Consider the following 19,900-nt stretch of genomic DNA (forward strand, 5'->3'; position numbering starts at 1 on the left):
GAGGAATGTGCACCAACAGGTGTGGCCTGCCAGTACCATTGGAGAGTGAGCTGCATGCAGGTCTAGGGGCACAAGAACCCTTCCAGAGTCATTTCCATGGAAATGCATTGTGGTGCTTCTGTACTGGCTGAAAGTGACTGCATCAGAAACTAGGAAGAGGCTGATGAGCACAAAACAAGCTGCAAAATCACATATTGCTGGGACAGCAAACAGGAAAAAAAACAACTGGGAGATAGGGAAAAAAAATAATGGGTGGGTTTCATAGGAGATTCAGAAAACACCTCCTTGGAGTCAATGAATCAAAGCTGGTTGTGATAAGAAATTGCCTTTTCATATTCTTTGAGGGGTGTATGTTGGAGCAGCTGGGATAAATTGCCATTGCAGCTTAAAGCAGGACAGTGTTCAAAGAGGACAGTCTGTCTTTTGTGTGGTTACTTCTTTAGTTATAGGTACAGCTTTCAGGACAATATTTGGCATTCAATGTAGAGCACCATGAAACAAATGCATCACATGAGCTCTTGGAGCAATTTTTCTTTCTCTTATGTAGCATTTACCATATGTTTAGCTTGTTGGCAATTTAATCAGTCTGAATAATCTTGTTTTGTGACAAACCTCCTAAATCACAAAGGAGTGATGCAGTTTGTATGGGTGAAATGTGCTCCACAGAGATACTTCTAGTTGAAGAATAAAAATGAGAATTAGACAATGCAGAATTCATTGAAAGCCAGTTTTCCAGCTGCTCTGATTTCCCACAATTTAATTAGTGTGCAGTCAAAAACAACTTGGTAGCTTCCAGCAAGATGATGGGACAATGGGTGAGGCTAAACAGAGGGTCTAAAATGTGCTGAATGCATTGCAGCCTCATAGTGTAAAAACGTCTCCTAGGACCAAATACAGGCAGCATAATATCCTAGTAAATTGGACCATTAAATAAAACTGCAGAGTCATAAAGCTGTAGTATTACCCTGAAATTAAAGCATTGTCACCTCTGAAATATGGAACAATTTAACAAGCATTTAGGAAATCTTTTCAAGGCTTCATTTAGCTATTCCAGGTTATACGGTAGAAGATGTGGCTGCTCTCTCCTACTGGGTTTTGAATGACTTTTAGCTTGTGTGTGGTTTGAAATTTTACCAAGCTGAGAAAGTAATAAAATAATAAAGTGGAATAATAGAAGGAAGAACTAAACAGTGACCTTTGCTTGGAGAACAGTTTTTTCACTCTCTTTGCAAAATCACAAGTGCAAGGAGAGCTCATTAAATTGAGTAAACAGGGAAAAAACCCATATAGTACAGATAGATGTAATTTAAAAAAAAAAAGCTTTATTGTTGAAATAGAGGAAAATGGAGCCTTATCTGCCAAGTTTAACACTTTCCAGATATGGGAATGGCTGGAGGAGCTAGTGGAATTCAACTTGGTTTTCATCTATAATTACAATGTCATTGTCTAAGAATATAAAGAGAAAAAAAAGTTTGTTGTTAGGATTTTTGGGGGGTTTTTGTGTTTTGTGGTTTTTTTTTACAGGAACAGTATTTAGAGCCCCATTTTCAAAAGCTATGCCCTGGCTTTAGAAAGCATACAATTCAAAAGGTATAATGCATGCAGAGGTATGTCTGCAAAGGCATATGCAAGTCATGGAGCTAAGCTGCAGAGAACTGTTGGACTGCTCTCTAGCTGTGGTGATCTGTGTGCATGACCACGTTGCTGCTACCTTTCTGATATAGTTCCTGAAGCCAGCTTCTTATTTCTAAAAGATCCCATGGAGAAAAGCAGTTCTTGAATGTCAAAGTTCAGATCTCAGAGAAACAGCTGAGTGCAGCTGTAATGATAACAAGACCACTGAAAATTAATGAACAATCACAGAGGAAAATAAGAGAAACATTTATTGCAATGCCTGTCCAACACACTTGTTAATGAGCTCTTGTTGCTGACAGTATGTTTGCTGATGTCTTGTCAAATTTCCTTTCAAATATGTCAATTAATTACATTTCTAACACTTCTTGGGAAGACTTTTGTGCTATGTTACTTTTAATAAGTTTTTCCTAGTAACCCTTCATTGCTCCTACATTACTAGATTATGATGCTTTTGGCTTTTCAGGTGCCAACACAGCACCTTTCCAGGTGTACAAGTACACAGCCTGGAAAGCAGAGTAGTGTTCACCACTCTGAAACTCTAATGTTAGACTGCCATACTTGCTGAGCTGGGCTCTATTGTGAGCATTGATTTTTATTGCAATTTCTCAAAAGTACGTCAGTAGCTCTGAGTGTGGAGGAGCTTATGACTGCCTATTTGGAACTTCAGCAATGTGTTTGTTTCATCTTACATAGGATCAGCAACTTGATGTTTGTCTTTTTAGTAGATTTTTCAGTGAAGGCAAGGGTTAAAATTCTGTCAGCTTCAGTGAGAGGAAAGTTAGCTCACTCTCAACTGCTTCTGAAAAATCCATTCTGTTCTTGTCAATCCTTGAGAGAACAAAAGAAAAAACAGAGAGACTCCAGCTGATAAGAATCACTACTTTAAGATATACAAGATGTGTGTTATTAAGTCATTGAATTACATTTTGTTGGAAGCAATACATGTGCAGGTCTGTGCAAGGTATTGTGCTACAGTGTCAACAGTGATTACAACCACTGGGGCAAGCTTTACAAGCAATAAATATGTAATACTTCTTGTGATTTTAATCTAACTTTTGTGTATTACACATAGCAGTAGTGTTTCTTTGAGCTCCAACTCAAAGGATCCACAAACAGCATCCTCAACTCAGTAAGAATCACAGAATTACAGATCTATGAGAAAACTCTTTCTGTCTACCGTCATAGAAATGATGAGTGCTGTGAATGAACGTATGGGTTGCTAAGTGTAAACTGTCCTTATAGTTAATGGGAGAGTAACTTCTTTGTAACTTTCAGCCAAGTCTTGAACAGACCTCTTTAAATAGTCTCCAGATAGTTGTTGTTACTAGCCCATCTTCTGAGTGCTTCCATAATGAAAATCCATCAAATCATCTGAATGTCTTTGCACAGATAGTCTATTTAGGTTTTTTATACACCTAATACAAGTTCTGTTGAAGTAAACTATGGGGTATTTGTAGCCCAACAAAACATACTTCAAACGCAGTGCATTGCAGTGGCCACAGTGCTACAGGGCTTGTATTGGGGAGTAACTGGAAAGCTCATGCTCTGCAAGAGCTCAGACCAGGTAAAATGGTCAAACCATCTGAATACTTGGATGCACTGTTTTTAAGATTGGCTTAAAAAGGATCCAGTTCAGTGTTATCCAGGGTCTCCCTGTGGAAACATGAATAACCAAATAGAAATCTGTTGTCTAGATCTTGCCTCTTTAACTGTCAATAGCTTTCTGCAAGTGAGATTGAAATCTTTCACTCATCAAATTATAAAAATTTACTTCCTCAATTTTTTACCCTTTCAGGATCTTGCATCCTCCCTAGGCAAGCAGTGTCTTTTATTAAAAGGGTATTTACTGGATGTGACTCGTAATAACATCGTGAACCACAGTCCTGTGAATCCTCATTAGGGAGTTTGCCTTTTACTCTGGGTCAGCTTGGTAATTGGCTGTTCAGGCTGCTCTTGTTGCTGTCTCACCAGAACCAGCTGGGAAACAGCCTTCCTTTCAAGTTAATTGCTTCTAATTGTGATGTTGTTCTCATCATGCCAACCCCAATCCTGTTGATTTGCTGGGTTGTTATGGTGCAGGTGGTGCATAAGCCTACATTCTGCTTTCTGTTACCTATGAAATCCCTTGCTCTGACAGTAAATCCAATGAAGACGAGAATGGGCTCCCCAACATGGAAAAGCATCAACCTTTACAGTAAACTACAAATGCTGAGTTATGTGTTGTTCTGTTACATCATGCAAGCAGGGCATCAATCAACTTACATGTAGAAAAATCTGAGAACCGAGTAAAATGTATGGTCTGACTTCCAACTGGTCAGTAAGAACATGCTGTCAATTTTAGACTCCTGGCCAGAGTTTGTGGTTTCTGTTTGTGGTGAGTCTGTGCAAGCTCATCAGCCACAGTCCTCTCCTACCATTTGTTGTAACAGCTTGGGGTGTGCTCTGGTACAACTAGGTTTGCAATGCTACTCCATGAGCCATATTATCATGTCTTTTCTCTCAGGGACAAAGCCAGTTGAAAGGTATCTGATTTTTTTTCAGATATCTGGCAATAGAAGATGCTGAAGATCTCCCATTGTTCCTGGGAAGACTGTAGTTTCTGTCTTGCTCAGCAGGATCTGTATTGTTTGCTTGAGCTGGTTCAGGGAGAAACATGTCTGTAGGCTACACTGACCTGGAATAGGTCTTTGTCATAAAGTGCTGCAGAGTCCAGGGTCCTGCTGATACTCTCTCCAATGCAGTAAAGCATTAGATTTCAGTTGGGCTTTTCTTTTTTTTTTTTTTTTCCCCCAACATTTTTGTGCTGTTAATTTCCCTTTTCTATCATTTTTCATTTAACAGAAGATAAGATCTGGACTGCAGTGCAGCACAACAACACAGGGCTGACTAGAGTCCAAGGAGCTGATCCAGAGAAGCCGTACACCATGTCCTTTGACTACAACAGCAGTGCTGAGCAACTTGAAGCCATGATAAGCAGTGCAGAGTACTGTGAACAGGAGGCAGCCTACCACTGTAGGAAATCACGTCTCCTGAATACCCCAAGTAAGTGCTTCGATCCCAAATATTTCCTGAGCATTGTGACTAAAGAGAAAAAAAAAATAAATAGTAACAATACAGAATAAATGAAAAGCCTTTTACCTTCTTGGATATCACTGTGCAGTGTTTGTCCTCTGCAAGAGCGTCTACAATGGAAAGCACTACTTAGAAACCAGAAAAGTTGTATTTAGCTGTGTATCAAAGGTAGAAAACATCCAGATTTCTCCAGACTCTTCTAATGTTTTTTGAGAAGGGTTTACCCTCTTCTGAGTCCCACATCACTAAGTATGATGTTTAAGGTGCACAGTTTCCAGGGCAAAACTAATTTTCCCTTTGTGATAGAAGGAGGAAGCTTTTTGTCCTGACTTAATGTAGCAGCAACATGAAAGTAGAGGGTCTGACTAATTTGTGTCTCTCTGTGGTACCAAATTTCCAGTGACCACTCAGGATGGCTGCCTTCCACTCTACTCTCTGTTGGGGTTGGGATTTTACATTTGCTTATCCAGAGAGATGAATGAAATTAAGGGTTGATTTGTAAATGTCTTTGAAGTCTCATCTGGTTACTTGTAATGTCTATATGGTCCTGGTGATTCTTTGATTATTAGCGAATCTTAAATTTATTAGTAGGTTAGGAGAAATCCCATGGAAAGCCTTTAGGGGAGCTACAGTGGAAGCTCCTAATGTGTTAAAAATACACTGCCTAGTGAGATGTAGCAAAAAAACCTGCCTTATTCCAGCAAAGTTACTATAACACTGAATGTTTATGGATACAGTCTGTTTATTTGAAACCTATGAATTATGTCCTTTATCATCAGAATTTGTCAGCCAAGTACTGCTTGTATTGCTAATTATTTTTAAAAGAATGAATGTTAATATTGGCATCCAGGGTGGAGCACAAAGGGAAAACAAAATACAGGCATAACTGCTCATAAAGAGGGAACTAATGTCTTAAAATGCTTTCAGTGTTGCTGGCTTGTGTGTCTCACACCGCACTTCATGTGTTTTTAAGACATAATCACTCAGTGATTATTTCCAAAATATTTTGTAAGGATGAAGGCCACAATGTTACAGGAGTTTTTCATGTGTTTACTTTTACACGTCTGTGAGGTACTTGGCCGTGCAGATGCAGAAAGTTACAAGATGACTGCATTTTGAGATACCTCTTGCATGTGGTGCCTCTATAAAGCTAGGGGCACGTTTTAAGGATCCAAACACATTTAACCTTTTTTGTTAAAAAAAAGAAAAAAGTAGGGATAAACTTGTGTAAAGTGACAGTACATAAACTATCCTGCTTCAGGGCTGAAGCTGTCTGCCAAATGACAGACTGGATAAGATGATACCTGGTGGGCAATTCCTTCTCCACTTTTCCGGGACCAAAGTTGTGACTCTGACTCCTCAAGGGAGAGGACATGGCCATGGTGTCCAGCAGCCCAGCTGGCATTCTTGCAGCTGCTGCAGTGCCACTGTGCTTCTGACATTTGACCACACAAGTATTGCATGGCTCATAACTCTTTAGTACAGCTCCAGCTGATACATTGGAAAAAAAGGAATCCAGTGCAATGCTATGCATGGGGTAGACACCATCATTTTTTCATCTTTTTTACTTCCTTTTGTAGGCTTTTTAATTGCACTTTCAATTTTTCATCCTGAGCTTTCTCAATAGCCTAAGGCTGTGAGTTTGACCAGATGTGGAACACTTTCAAAAATAAACCATTTGAATTCTTGAAATTACAAGATATATCTTACTATTTGTTCTTAGCTGAGTATTAAGTGTTTTTAAATGATAGGAAGGCATTTTTCCCCAAAGTCTTAAATAGCCCTATTAATTGATATGAATTTTGAGGTGAACTGCTACTATATTACGGAAGAGCCTAGAGACCCAGTGGTGCTGAATGCTATAGGTGTCATGAATTCTAAGTCTTAAAGAATTTCCATTCATAAACTGGAAGATGAGCTACAAGTGCAAATATCCCTAGGGCATTTTGCTGGACTTGGTGCAGAAGGTTCTGACTTGTGTTGTTGATGCTCCAAAGTGGTTGGAGGGCATTTGATTTGGGTCCAGAGCAACAACAAAAATCAAAACTCTTGGGTTTTGTTTCTTAATTCAGCCTAGGCTTTTGGATGCCTGAAGCACTGTGTTCTCTGTGTATTGCAGGGCTATCAGAATGTATAATTATGTTTAATGAACCACACTTCAAATCTTCCTTCAGAAGTCCATATACAATGCACATGTTGCCAGCTGCATTTGTAGGCCAGCAGGAAACATTACGTGACCTAATCCAGCCTGCTGAATATCACCACTCATTAATACCTCTGGACTGAACCCAGCAATGAAAGCTTGGTGGAAAAGCATCTCTCAGAGTATATCTGATCCCCTTCCTGCAAGGAATCCAATCAGCTTCTGAGCTTCCTCTTGTTTTGGAGTTTTTTTTCCCCCAAGGGTATGGAACTCATTATTAGGATATTTCAGCTGGTAGCACCAAAACCACAAATTCTTGTCTTCAGGATCTAAACACTGTCATGTTTCATAGAGAAGCAATAAAAATATTTATTTTGCATTCATAATGTTACTCTCCATCAAATTTGCATGTTGTTACATTGCAGTTTTTGCTTTCACAGCTTTGATTTGGGGACAAAAGAAGAAATAATTTGCCTGAGCAAAGGGACAAGCATGGGACTTTGGGCTGCCTCAGAGAGAAACCAAGGGAGGGTACTGGCTTGCCTAAAATCATTCCAATTTGTATCAGTTTATTAGTCTTTCCTCTCTTCCTACTACCTCTTGCCCTGAAGACAGGCATATCCCCAGCGGGTGTGATTCAGCACAGTCTCCCCGTTGAGTTACTTGGATTTACATCTACAATGTGTCAGACATGCAATCTGGCAGTTGGCAAAGGAGTTTACTCATCTCCACTTCCTGCTGTCTGGAACAGCCTTATCAGTTCTCACTGTCATACTACAGCTTAGCTGCAAGCATGTCTTTGAAAACTAAAATTAAATTGCTTTGAACTGCATTTTTGTACATCTCTGCCATCAGATAGATTTTCAGGATGTTTGTGAGCATCAGAATAGATGTCTGTTCATCAAAGGCATAGATGGCTTTCTCATGATGCTGGCAAATGGAACTTAAAATTTATGACTGGTAATTGGAAGTCTCTTGTGACTTCTCCATGTTTGCTGGAGAGACACTCACATAGCTGGAGCAAATCTGGCAGTTGGCATTAATTAGGAATGTCTCCACACTCTTAGCAAAAGATTACAGACTTTACCACTGCCTCATCCTTAGATGCACAAATCAAGACAAGCTGCCTCTACATGTGCTGTCTTGATTCTGGAAATCTGAAAAGAAATTTTGGCCCCTAGGGCTGTGATTTCCTTTCTTTGTGGAGAATCTCAGTTAATGCCTAGGAAAAGGGTATGTGTACGCATGTATGTTTAATTACACCGTTAACAAACAAGATGTTTGAAGGTACAAAACCACTTTATTAGCTGAACAAACCCTCAGCTATGACTGAATTTGCTCATTTTTCTAGAAGCAGTGTGTGTACTCAAAGGCTTAACATTTGGGAAGATGCCTCACATCCACCATATCAAGGACTTAGCACAGTGACGGCTTTATCAGTGGCAGGATAGCTTGCTTTACAATACTTGGCTGACAGTCTGTCAAGTTCATAGCACATTTGTGTAGGCAGGGACTGAGAAAAGATCAGTCCTGGAGTAAAATCAAAGAAACAGAAATGTCTTTAGGTCCCCTTCTTCCTTATTTTTCTCTTTCCATTAAAATTCCCCCATGATGTCACCTCATGCTCTGATTTCAAACATCCATCCTAAACCATGCACCTCTTCCCTGGATTTCTGTCTGTCTCCTTAAGATCTGTCAAGTCATAGCAGGTGGGATGGAACCTGATGATCTTCTAAGGTCCTTTCCAACATTAACCATTCTATGATTCTGTGAAGTCCCAGTATTATATGACTTGCACCCAGGTTTTCTCCTCCTCTTCTCCCTCTGCCTCTCAGCTAGGCCTGTATCTCAGTGCCGAGCTGTACCATGTGCTGTCTTCAGGTCTGTGACCCCTTATGTGCCTCACATGGGGCCTACTGTATTTGCATTTTGTACCTCTGTTATTGGAGGGAAAGATGTAGTGCTGCCTCGCAGCAGGGAGCATGTCTTAATTTCTGAGTTTATACTTAATTCTGCTGCTGAGACAGTTCAGTGGTGTTTTATCTATGCCCTGTATGTTGCTCGAGCTCTTCGTCTGTGCAGGCTCCCTCTTTAGTTCCAGATGAGATCTCCAGTGATGTCAGAGCATAAGGTGCTAAGAAATGTCCTGCAGAGTCCTGCATCCAGTAAAGGCTGCTGGAGAGATGCAGCTTAGGGTGAGTATGCAAGACTGGATAACTTCAGCACATCCCTCAATACGTTCCCATCACCCACGGTTGCTCTATTAAGGAGACTGGAGTTTATGCCATTGCCAATCCCTTTTAGTGTCTGCTATGGATCTGGTGTTCATAAATTTGTCTAATCACTTATTGAACTTTATTATATTGTCTGCCTCTGCAGCTTCCTAGGAAAGCAAGTTCCAGGAGTTCCCTACTTGCTGTGTACAGAACTACTATTTTTAAATGTGTTTTAAGCTAATGTAGTACTTTGTGACCTGAGTCCTGGTATTGCAGGATGCTGTTAATCACAGTTCTGCACTCATCCAGTGCTTTTATACTTTTAATTGCCCTTCTTAGACCTTCACTAGCCCTAGTATTTTTTTCACCAGAGTGACTCTCAGATCTCAGGACTTCTCAGATTAGTATAAAACTTAATGGATAAAGGAGTGTGAAACTTGGATTCTGATGAAGAGTTTTACATAGATGTACCAGGTAGTGATTTAAAATGACCCGTAACAAGCAGTCATTTGCCATTGGGGTTTTGCCCACTATTATTTTATGCCTTTCAAATATAATTTCCATTTTATCATTCCAGGTACTTTAAATTGTTATTACATTGCCAGGAGGCTGTTTGTCATTGCATAAAATATCTTTAAATTGTTATTGCATTACGAGGAGACTATTCGTCATCGCACAGAATAACTCGGAACAGCATTCTGCCATCAAAAAGTTGTCGATAGTGAAGGGAGTGGTGCATAGGTGGCCAATGTAGACTGTGTGTTGTAATTATTCATGGATAATTGGGACCCCTTTCTTGAGAAGGACTGACTTGCCATCTGTGTTTCCACCACCATACCTTGTCTCTCCCTTCCAAAGTGTCAGTGCTGACAGCTTTTCACAAGCACAATTTTAGATAACTTGTGCTATATTTAGAGATTTTTGAACAGAGTTCACCATACTAATGCAATGTCCCCCCTTATTTGTTGAGAAAGATTTGAAGATGATATATTGTTAGTCCTTTGCAGCTGATTAAAATGCAGATGGTCTAAGCAGTGCAAAACAGTTGCTGCATGGGGGAGGTAACTTGGCATTTAGCATGCATACACCTGCGAGTACTGGCAATATCATGATCCCAGTTTCTGACCCTTCCCTTGCTAGATATGATCCTTCCTGGCTGGCAGTGAGCCAAAGTGGGCTATAGCTGCCAAAGAAGGAATGGCAGCTGCTTGCATTGCTTCTCCTCTGGTCCTGGTGTGCTTCTCTGAGATTGCGATGCAGCCAAAAGACTAAGTGATGGGAAAGACATGGGAAGAAAATACATGGGCTTCTAACCTAGTGGGAGGAAAGCACACTTCCTCTTTGAACCCCACTTAATGCTACCTGGCCCACTTCTGGAGTGACACCAGAAGTGCACGAGTCTCCTCGGACTACTTCAGTGAACACTGGAGCACCATTGTCTGTGTTTACTTTAGACACAATATGCCAAGTGAATTTAAAAACACTTCTCAAAAGGGAGGACTCACAGAGTAGTGAGAAAGGAGCTTATATGAGTAACTCCTATTTGCTTCTGTGGAATAAGTCCTTCATTCTTCTGCTGTCACCGGACATTTCTGTTGTGCTTTTTTTCCTCCTTTGAATGATTTTTTTGTTGTTGTTGTTTTGTTGGGGTTTTTTTTAAGTCTAAGGAGCAATTCTGGAATTAGACTTCTATGAGTTGTTTTGGTTTTTTTTAATGTAACCTTAATAGCTCAGTAATGAAGAAACCTTGAGTTCAGGGAATTTTGCAGTCCAAGTAAGTGTTTGGAAATTGATAGTTTTATGAGACACGTTTGCCAGAAACAAACATGTCCTAATAATACCTCTGACTTGAGACCTAGTAGTATAAGCTATTCATAAACATAGTTTGAAGATGGAAAGAATTGCACATTTTTTTTTTAGGCTATCTCAGCCAACATTCCCATAATCATGAGCAGTGATAGTCTTTTTCAGTTTGCAGGACTCAGCATATTGTTAACAATAAATAAGTAATGGCAATTAGAAACAAACAGCTAATCCATGGCTTGTTATATTAATGGGTCATTAGCTATGACAGCAACCTGTCCACCATTCAAGAAAGCAAGCAGTACTGCTGCCTGAGCAGAAAAGTGTGCCTTCGCCCTCATTAGAGCCACAGCAGGAAGTGTGGCCTCATCACACTTCCATTTGTCTGCTTCATTCAGCTGTCCTACTTTGAGCATCTTGGGCTCCATTAGACTCAAACTGTCTCACCGACACTAATCTAATTTCTCTGTCAAATTTGGGCTGATGCAGAAAGTGACGTGTTCTGATTCTGGAGAACAGAAGATATGAATCAAAGTGGTGGAAGAGCTGACCTCTTCTGCAAAGATGCCACATGAGTGAAAAAATAGTAATTTGCATTTCTATTCACATTGTCTTTGAGGATAGCAAAGCATTTGAGTGTGTAATCTCTGTCTTACTGTGTTTCATTTGACTCTTGGTTTATAACTGAGGAAAAAAGTCTATGCAAAGCAAGGCACTTTCTGAAAATCAGATGGGATGGAGCAAATGAATGCTTTTATTTTTCTTTAATCTGTCTTGACTTATCCAGGAAAACAGAGGTGTAAAGAGGCTATAAACAAAATAAAGAATGGCATAATTTAATTATATTATGTATATAAGAGAAAAGAAAATGTATGGAAAAGTAGTAAAGTTTTACTCTGTATAGACTGGGTTAAACTCAGACTCGCTGCTTGTAAATCTTAAGTCCAGGAATTTTACCTCCATTACACTGGGAAGAGAGAGCCTACAGGAAATGTATTTTCTGTGTTTGAAAGTGTGGAGGCAGAGACAAGGGGAAAGAAACAATCAGCTGATTACTTTGTGCTTGGTGTGAAACAGCAACAGAACAAGAGCCTTCCCTAAAATATTTAGTTCAATGTTTTGCTTATGTGAAGGGGAGCATAAAAGTAGTTCTTCTAAGTCTCTGCTACTCTCTTCTGGAAAAACAAAAATAACAACAAAAAAACAAATAGAGACGATAAGCAAGCATGCTTTGAAAAAAAACATCTACATACCTTGAGGGAAAAAAAAAAGTTTTGTTGTTCTTTTCCTCCCAAGAAGCATCTGAAAGCAATTGAGAATTATTTACATCCCCACAAACGTAGATTGATTTGTGGAGGATCAGATCTGACTGAGATTTGACAAGTAGCTAGGAAGATGTGGTGACCTGAAAGAAAACAACCCTTTCCAAACTTTCTTTAGGGAAGCTTTTTTATATCTACTACGCCAGAAAGATTGAGAACAAACAGGAAAAATCTTTTGAGCCTGAATTTGTTCCAAGCCCCTTTGATAAGGAGGAAGGCTCAGACTTTAATGGGGAATGTTTTAGCCAAGAGGTGTGTTCCTCCCTGAGCTGTCCAGGACTCAAAGCAACATCAAGAGCCTTCTTCCTTTACTCTCAAGAGCAGAATTTGAAAGTGCCATATATTATTATTATTATTATTATTATTATTATTATTATTATTAATAATAATAATAATAATTTATTTATTTTTAACATTAACTTTTCGAAAGGTTAACCAATTCATCTATGCAGTCCTTCTCTAAAGGCAGTTTTCTTACCTTGTGTAGCAGAGAAGAAAATTGAGACATCAGGCTGCTACTGATGACAATTTCACCTGAAACTTGTATGGGCCACTAGATGTATGTGAATGTACCACCCTAAAAAACAATGGCCAAGTTATGCAGCCACAAAAAAGAATGATCAGACGAGTGTTAGCTCAGAGCTCATTAGATAGCTTTCTTGTTCATAGATGTTTTGAGAAAAGATAAGCTTACCCGAGAGTGAGTGCAATGCATTCAGAAAATGTTAGGTTACCCATGATGGCTTAAATCAAGGTATTGGTCTGAACACAGCCAGATGCAGCAGGCAGGGGTTCAAAATGTGATCTTCAAAGTCTGGCTCTGATAATGGTGATTCAATGCTTGAATTCATCCCACTTGTTGATAGTTACCCACACTGCACAGAGACCATTACAACTGCTCTACTTGTGTGGTCATACCTACTATTGTAGTGTAAGGTGTAGACGTACAATAAGGATGTACGTCCCTTTTTAAGGGTTGAGAAGGGACTTAGTGTAAATTAAGAAACAGTGGTTTTGTGGAGTTTTTTTGTGCTTTTTTTTTTTTTTTTAAATGATCTTAGATCTATTTGAAGCAGTTCTGCATTCCTAGGATGGGATCCATGTAGTCTTACTGTAGCTGTCTTAAGGTTATGTGTTCCGCCCAGGATAGGTGCCCATGTTCTTCCAGGCAGAGAAATATGCAATTGCAGGTGATAATTCTAGTGTACTGTAGTTGTCTTGACAAATAGGTACTAATCAAACTGGTCAAACATTGTCTCTTCTCATGCTTCTGCCTAATGAACAGCATCTCTCCCAGCTGTACAGTTTGTTGTTTTATTTGTGCTACTGATTTTTTGGCAGTTTAGGACATTGTTCCTATGTTTATTTTTGCTAAAATGATAGTTCAGTAAATGGTGGAGTAATAAATGATGCTTTTTTCCCCTATAGTTTGTGGTTCGGTGTTGAGCTTGTCTGATATCTATTGGAGTTTTACAATGCCTTGCAACCTTTTTGTAGGTTGGGTACTAGGAAGAAAACTCTGTTGTCTGCTTAGGCAGTACATGGCACTTGTAGGAACATAATTCTCAGTCAAATGTACTTGAAATTTAATAATTTATTTATTTTTAACATTAACTTTTCGAAAGGTTAACCAATTCATCTATGCAGTCCTTCTCTAAAGGCAGTTTTCTTACCTTGTGTAGCAGAGAAGAAAATTGAGACATCAGGCTGCTACTGATGACAATTTCACCTGAAACTTGTATGGGCCACTAGATGTATGTGAATGTACCACCCTAAAAAACAATGGCCAAGTTATGCAGCCACAAAAAAGAATGATCAGACGAGTGTTAGCTCAGAGCTCATTAGATAGCTTTCTTGTTCATAGATGTTTTGAGAAAAGATAAGCTTACCCGAGAGTGAGTGCAATGCATTCAGAAAATGTTAGGTTACCCATGATGGCTTAAATCAAGGTATTGGTCTGAACACAGCCAGATGCAGCAGGCAGGGGTTCAAAATGTGATCTTCAAAGTCTGGCTCTGATAATGGTGATTCAATGCTTGAATTCATCCCACTTGTTGATAGTTACCCACACTGCACAGAGACCATTACAACTGCTCTACTTGTGTGGTCATACCTACTATTGTAGTGTAAGGTGTAGACGTACAATAAGGATGTACGTCCCTTTTTAAGGGTTGAGAAGGGACTTAGTGTAAATTAAGAAACAGTGGTTTTGTGGAGTTTTTTTGTGCTTTTTTTTTTTTTTTTTTTTTTTTTTTAAATGATCTTAGATCTATTTGAAGCAGTTCTGCATTCCTAGGATGGGATCCATGTAGTCTTACTGTAGCTGTCTTAAGGTTATGTGTTCCGCCCAGGATAGGTGCCCATGTTCTTCCAGGCAGAGAAATATGCAATTGCAGGTGATAATTCTAGTGTACTGTAGTTGTCTTGACAAATAGGTACTAATCAAACTGGTCAAACATTGTCTCTTCTCATGCTTCTGCCTAATGAACAGCATCTCTCCCAGCTGTACAGTTTGTTGTTTTATTTGTGCTACTGATTTTTTGGCAGTTTAGGACATTGTTCCTATGTTTATTTTTGCTAAAATGATAGTTCAGTAAATGGTGGAGTAATAAATGATGCTTTTTTCCCCTATAGTTTGTGGTTCGGTGTTGAGCTTGTCTGATATCTATTGGAGTTTTACAATGCCTTGCAACCTTTTTGTAGGTTGGGTACTAGGAAGAAAACTCTGTTGTCTGCTTAGGCAGTACATGGCACTTGTAGGAACATAATTCTCAGTCAAATGTACTTGAAATTGGCCATTGGGTTAATGACTTACTTGGACAACAGACATGTGTGCAAACATTCATGTTTCATGTTCCAATATGTTTGATTTCTCTAGAAAACCAGGTTGAGATTAATATCTAAAGTATGCTAGAGTCAATAGGGTTTAGAGAGTACTACATGGTTTCTGCTGACTCCCAAATGTCCTAGTGCTAGAAAAAAAATCTTAATTTGGACTAAAATGAGATGCAGATGCACTTATTTTCTCACCATGCCATATACACAAATGTTTGTCTACTCCTCAGCATAGGAACAAAAACTTAAAACAAATGTACATCCTAAACTCAACTGAACTTCATCAGTACCCATCAGTCTTTCACAGATCTTTGGACACATGCTGCTGTGCTAGATTCAGTGCCTGTCTGCTGATTCTTGTCCACCTTTTTCTTTATCCAGAATGCTTAGTTCCAGGTTCCCCTTTCCCTATCTTTGGTTTACCAAAAAAAAGTTTAAAATAACCTGTCTAATTTACAACATGTAGTGATTCCAATATATTAACATTAATAGTGCATGAAAAGTGCTCCCAGTAGCTTAGTCTGTAATCAGTAGCCATTTTTTATTCTTCTTTTTGTTCAGGCTGCTCATTCAATGCAATCAAAATGTTGGTAGTGGCAGTCACTGGTAGGAAATAAAAGATGGTAACGATTCCTGGCTGTCCTTTTTCTCAGTTTTGTTTTACTGAGCCTAACTCAGGTCTTATGGGTTTGTTTTACTGGTTGAGTCCAAGCCTATAATGGGATGTTCTGAAAAATGAGCAGAGATCTGAAAAGTGGTTCTGAAGAAAAAGTAATATCAATTACACAATGTATTTAAGTACTCAATTTAACTTTTCCTTTATCTGCTGATTTTAATTGTCATTACAGTCCATTAAATTATCTATTGATATTGATAGAGTGCTCTCTTTGGGGGAAAGTATAGTAGATAGGTTAGGAAGAAGAGTGAAAGTTGACTGTAGTTATTGGGATAGATGGATGGAGTGGTCAGTAGTCAGGAGTGGTGCAAGACAAGCTGGTGTTGGTTACTCTTTTCCCCACTGAGCTAAAGGCTTTCTATACATTAGCATTTGTTTACCTCCCACTGTAGCTGTGATTTCAAGCTCTCAGATTTTATCCAGATGAATCTATTTTGGTGTTGGCTGAAGTTTATTGGCTGTTACTCAGAGAGAGATCTTAATGACTGAATACTAACATAAAAGCAGAGAGCAGGATTCTAGGACAAGTCATCTCCTGAAGTAGACTTTGTTTCAGCTCCCTTTGGCTTTCTCTTGATGTGAAAAGCCAGCTTGGTCCATTTGTTTTTGCTATTTTAATATCTACCAATTAACTGGGGAAGGTCCTCCTGGCAATGAACATTTTTCAGGTTCTGTTTGGGTGTCCTATTTCCCAGTCTCCTGGTTAAAAGCAGTGGAAGCTTTCTAGGTCACTTCCCTCCCAGTGCACATTTATGTTCTGGATTCAGACAAAGATTGTGTTGCATTTACTGCCTCTGTGAGACATGCTAGGGCCACCAGTCAATCTGCAGAACATTAGAAGCACCTACTTAATAGAGGCAGAATTTTATTGAGTGAATAATTACATCTTATTACTGCTGAAGTAATCACCTTAGATACAACCAATGCCTCCAGAGGGAGGTATGTTCTTTCCAAAATGCCACCCTGGGCAATTCATTTTACTTCCGTACAAAGCTCCAGAATCTGTCTGACCATATTGTACTACAGGTTGTCGTGTTTTCAGAGGATGAAATTTATGTTCCATGAAATATGCCATTGCCAAAATTAATAGGTAAATGAACAAAGTGAAACAGACCATTAGAACCACTGTAATTTTGTAGTTGCTGGGTTGTGTCAGAAAAGCAGAAACTAATGGGTAAACAATCATATTATACTGACAGGAGCTATCAAAGTGTAATACAAACTGTGGTTACACAATGGAAGGCAGTCGACCATTATGAAATATGATTTAGCAGACAGGCTAGTTTCAGATAATCTTACTTAGAACAATACTTTCCTTGGCTAGTTTGTTTTGCCTAATGGAAAATGATAAATAGCTCTACTTCTTTCCTATCTTACTGGAATTTCAATTTCACTTTGATAATTTTCATAGTTCTTTTTTGATACTATTCTGGACCACAATACTGAGATTTTTGTGTTTGCAGGAATGTTCCTGAGGCAGGAACAGATTGTTCTTGAATATTCATGCAAATAGGAATTCAGCTAAAGGTTTTCAGAGTAAATGTTCACTCTTAACACCTTGAAGTCTTTTTGATGCCCTAGTCTTTATTTCTGCTCTAAAACAAAGCTTCACAATTTTAAGTGAACACTCAAATAATATCTAATAAAGATAAACGACTGATAGGCTAAGCTGTGTTTGTATAACATTACAAAAATCTTTAAGTAGCTAACACAGACATAACATTGTATTAATGGACAGCTTGAGAGGAGCCACAATACTGAATGATTCAACTAAAAAAAACATAGCTCAAAGACATGCAGGTTCAGATCCATTGATTCAGTGTATTTATACTGATTTAGGCAAGGAAGCTGATGGATTAACTCCTTAGTTATTGCATGTTTCATTAAATTCCTCTTTAGTGTAAAAAGAACTACAAAACACAGAAATATTCTAAAAAGTTGGGTATGTAGAGAAGCCAACAAGTTAATCCATAGCTTTTTAATGCAGTATTTGCAGGGTCTAAATGTTTCAGCACTGACAGATTGAAAAAGCCAATGCTGTGTTCCTATAATAGAATAGACAGCTATAACCTGCAGAACTGAAGTAGAGGAGGGTGGAGAAGCATCTTTAAGCCTGGTTACTGGAGTCATGCAGAATAAATTGGAATAGCATCTCTGGCCATTTTTCAGAGCCAGGAAAGGGACTGATGCAGAAGCTTCCTCAGATCACTGTGCCACTCAGGAGTTTACCCACACGGGAGGACTTTGTCAGTGACTGACTAAAATAGATTCAGAGCTGCTTTATTCTGCTAGAGTGGTTCAAAGTAGTTGGGGCACATGAAGAAACTTGGGTGCTCACCTGTTTAACTTTCTCAGAAGTTTTCACTCCATGCATATGCAAAAAAAAAATAATCAAAAAAATCAAAAAAATCAGTTACTGTTGCCTTCTCTGAGCAACATCTTTATCTTTTGAGGGAATAGATTTGAGTCCTAGTAATCTGTTAAAGGGAAGGCTGAAATGGTTCATAGCTAGCCTGGGCAACAGCCAGCATTGCAAACTGCATTCCTGGATGGCAGGCCAACCGAGGGTTTCTCTACCCAGCAAAATAACACTCTGTAGAAGTACTTCAGCTAGTTTAGATCATGGAATTCAGTATGTGTTTTGGCTTACTTGTCAACAGCACATACAATGAACAGCATGTGAAATTGCACAGCTACTGCCACCTGGCATATTAGTTGTACCTGAGTTTTGCCCTGGCACTACTTTTTGCCACAGATACACACTCTATTGCTTTCATCCCCTCCTCTCCCACCCAAAAAAGCAAGAGGAGTGGAAAAGCAGGGCCAGCTGAGGTTGCAAATACAGAAATAAATCTTGAAATGTTAGATCTCAGAGTCCTGCTTCCATTTATCAAGAAGATGCTGTCTTACTGCTATACCCTGCTACTTAATGGGCAATATTGCAATCATGAGTGTAACCCATGACAAAACAGTCAAAACTTGAACGTGCTAAATGCAGAATTAGGTGACTAGTTGAGTGATAATATATTGCCTAACCTAATGAAAAGACATTACTTTTAAATAATGGACCACATCATAGCTTTAATTATCCCAAGGCAAGGTAGTAGGTGCTTCATGCAGACAAGGTCAATTACCTTATCCAGATGAGCCTGTTTGAAGTATATTATTAATAATTCACAGATACAGAATTAGCTTTGAAGAAGTGTCCCTGCTATAGTGTGGTGAAAGCATTCAGTTTCTTTTTTAGTATCCCTAAGACAACACCCAAAGGACAATTATGGCTGCTTAACTGTAAGACTACTTAAATGACAAGAAATGACAATTGTGTGGTCAAATTCACATCAATGCTTTATGCAGAGGGAAGCATTGTCATTGTGGCATTAATGTATCAGGCCACAAGAAACTGATTTCAAACCCCATCTTGTGGTTTTCAATGCTGAGTGAAATTTAATCAAAGATTGATTCATTTATTAACCTTTCTCAATAGAGAAGAGACAGTTGTTGCTCTACTAGCTTTGTTTCTTTTGTTTATTCAGGGCTTTGAGTTCTTTCACTTTCTGCCTTGAAAAGGAAGATCCAGAGCAATTGACTAGCCTGTATGATTTTGGAGAGTCTGACAAACTCAATTGTGGAATTAGAACATTTAATATTCCATCTTTAATTAGAAAACCAATCTTTTGCTACAGGCACTAAATAGCACTGGTTCTAAGACTAAATTGTTCCAGTCTAGGACTGTTTAGCATTAGAGCTAAAATGATGACAGTAGCCATGATAGCACAATGCATACTCACTTGACATATGGTGACCTTAGGTGTGAATTAGAAATGCAATAAACCTGTAAGTCTGGGGAATAACTTGCTCTTTCAGCATATTTTTATTCCACAGGCAAAACAATAACCTTAGCTTTCTTTCTTTGACTTTGCAATAAGTGGTAGCAGCCAGGGGAAATCCCTTGGGGGCTGCAGTTTTCTTAGATGCCTGGCACGAAGAGGGCCAATTCATCAGATACCTCAGTTTAAGTGTCGAAATGCAATAGCGACATTTCATGGCCTTTGCGTTTACCTGCTTTATTTTCTTGAAAGGGAGAGTTCAGCAGAATTTTAGAGGGTGCTGTACAATCGTGTATCTAATGAGACGTACAGCCAGCCTAATCCTGTTTCCATTCATGTCAATGTCAAGAATCCCATTTAGTTCAGCA

General features: G+C 38.9%; 1 protein-coding gene across 1 annotated transcript in view; it reads left to right on the top strand.

Moving 5' to 3' along the window:
* The window catches only part of CNTNAP5 (contactin associated protein-like 5), a 193,692-nt gene that overhangs the window by 110,888 nt on the left and 62,904 nt on the right, over positions 1 to 19,900 (top strand). The window contains exon 13 of the mRNA XM_009996233.1: positions 4,477 to 4,677. Coding sequence (XP_009994535.1) covers positions 4,477 to 4,677 — 201 coding nt within the window. The remainder of the gene's footprint in view (positions 1 to 4,476; positions 4,678 to 19,900) is intronic.

Source organism: Chaetura pelagica, unplaced genomic scaffold, assembly GCF_000747805.2.
Source record: "Chaetura pelagica isolate M959 unplaced genomic scaffold, ChaPel_1.0 scaffold3, whole genome shotgun sequence".
Lineage (NCBI taxonomy): Eukaryota > Metazoa > Chordata > Aves > Apodiformes > Apodidae > Chaetura > Chaetura pelagica.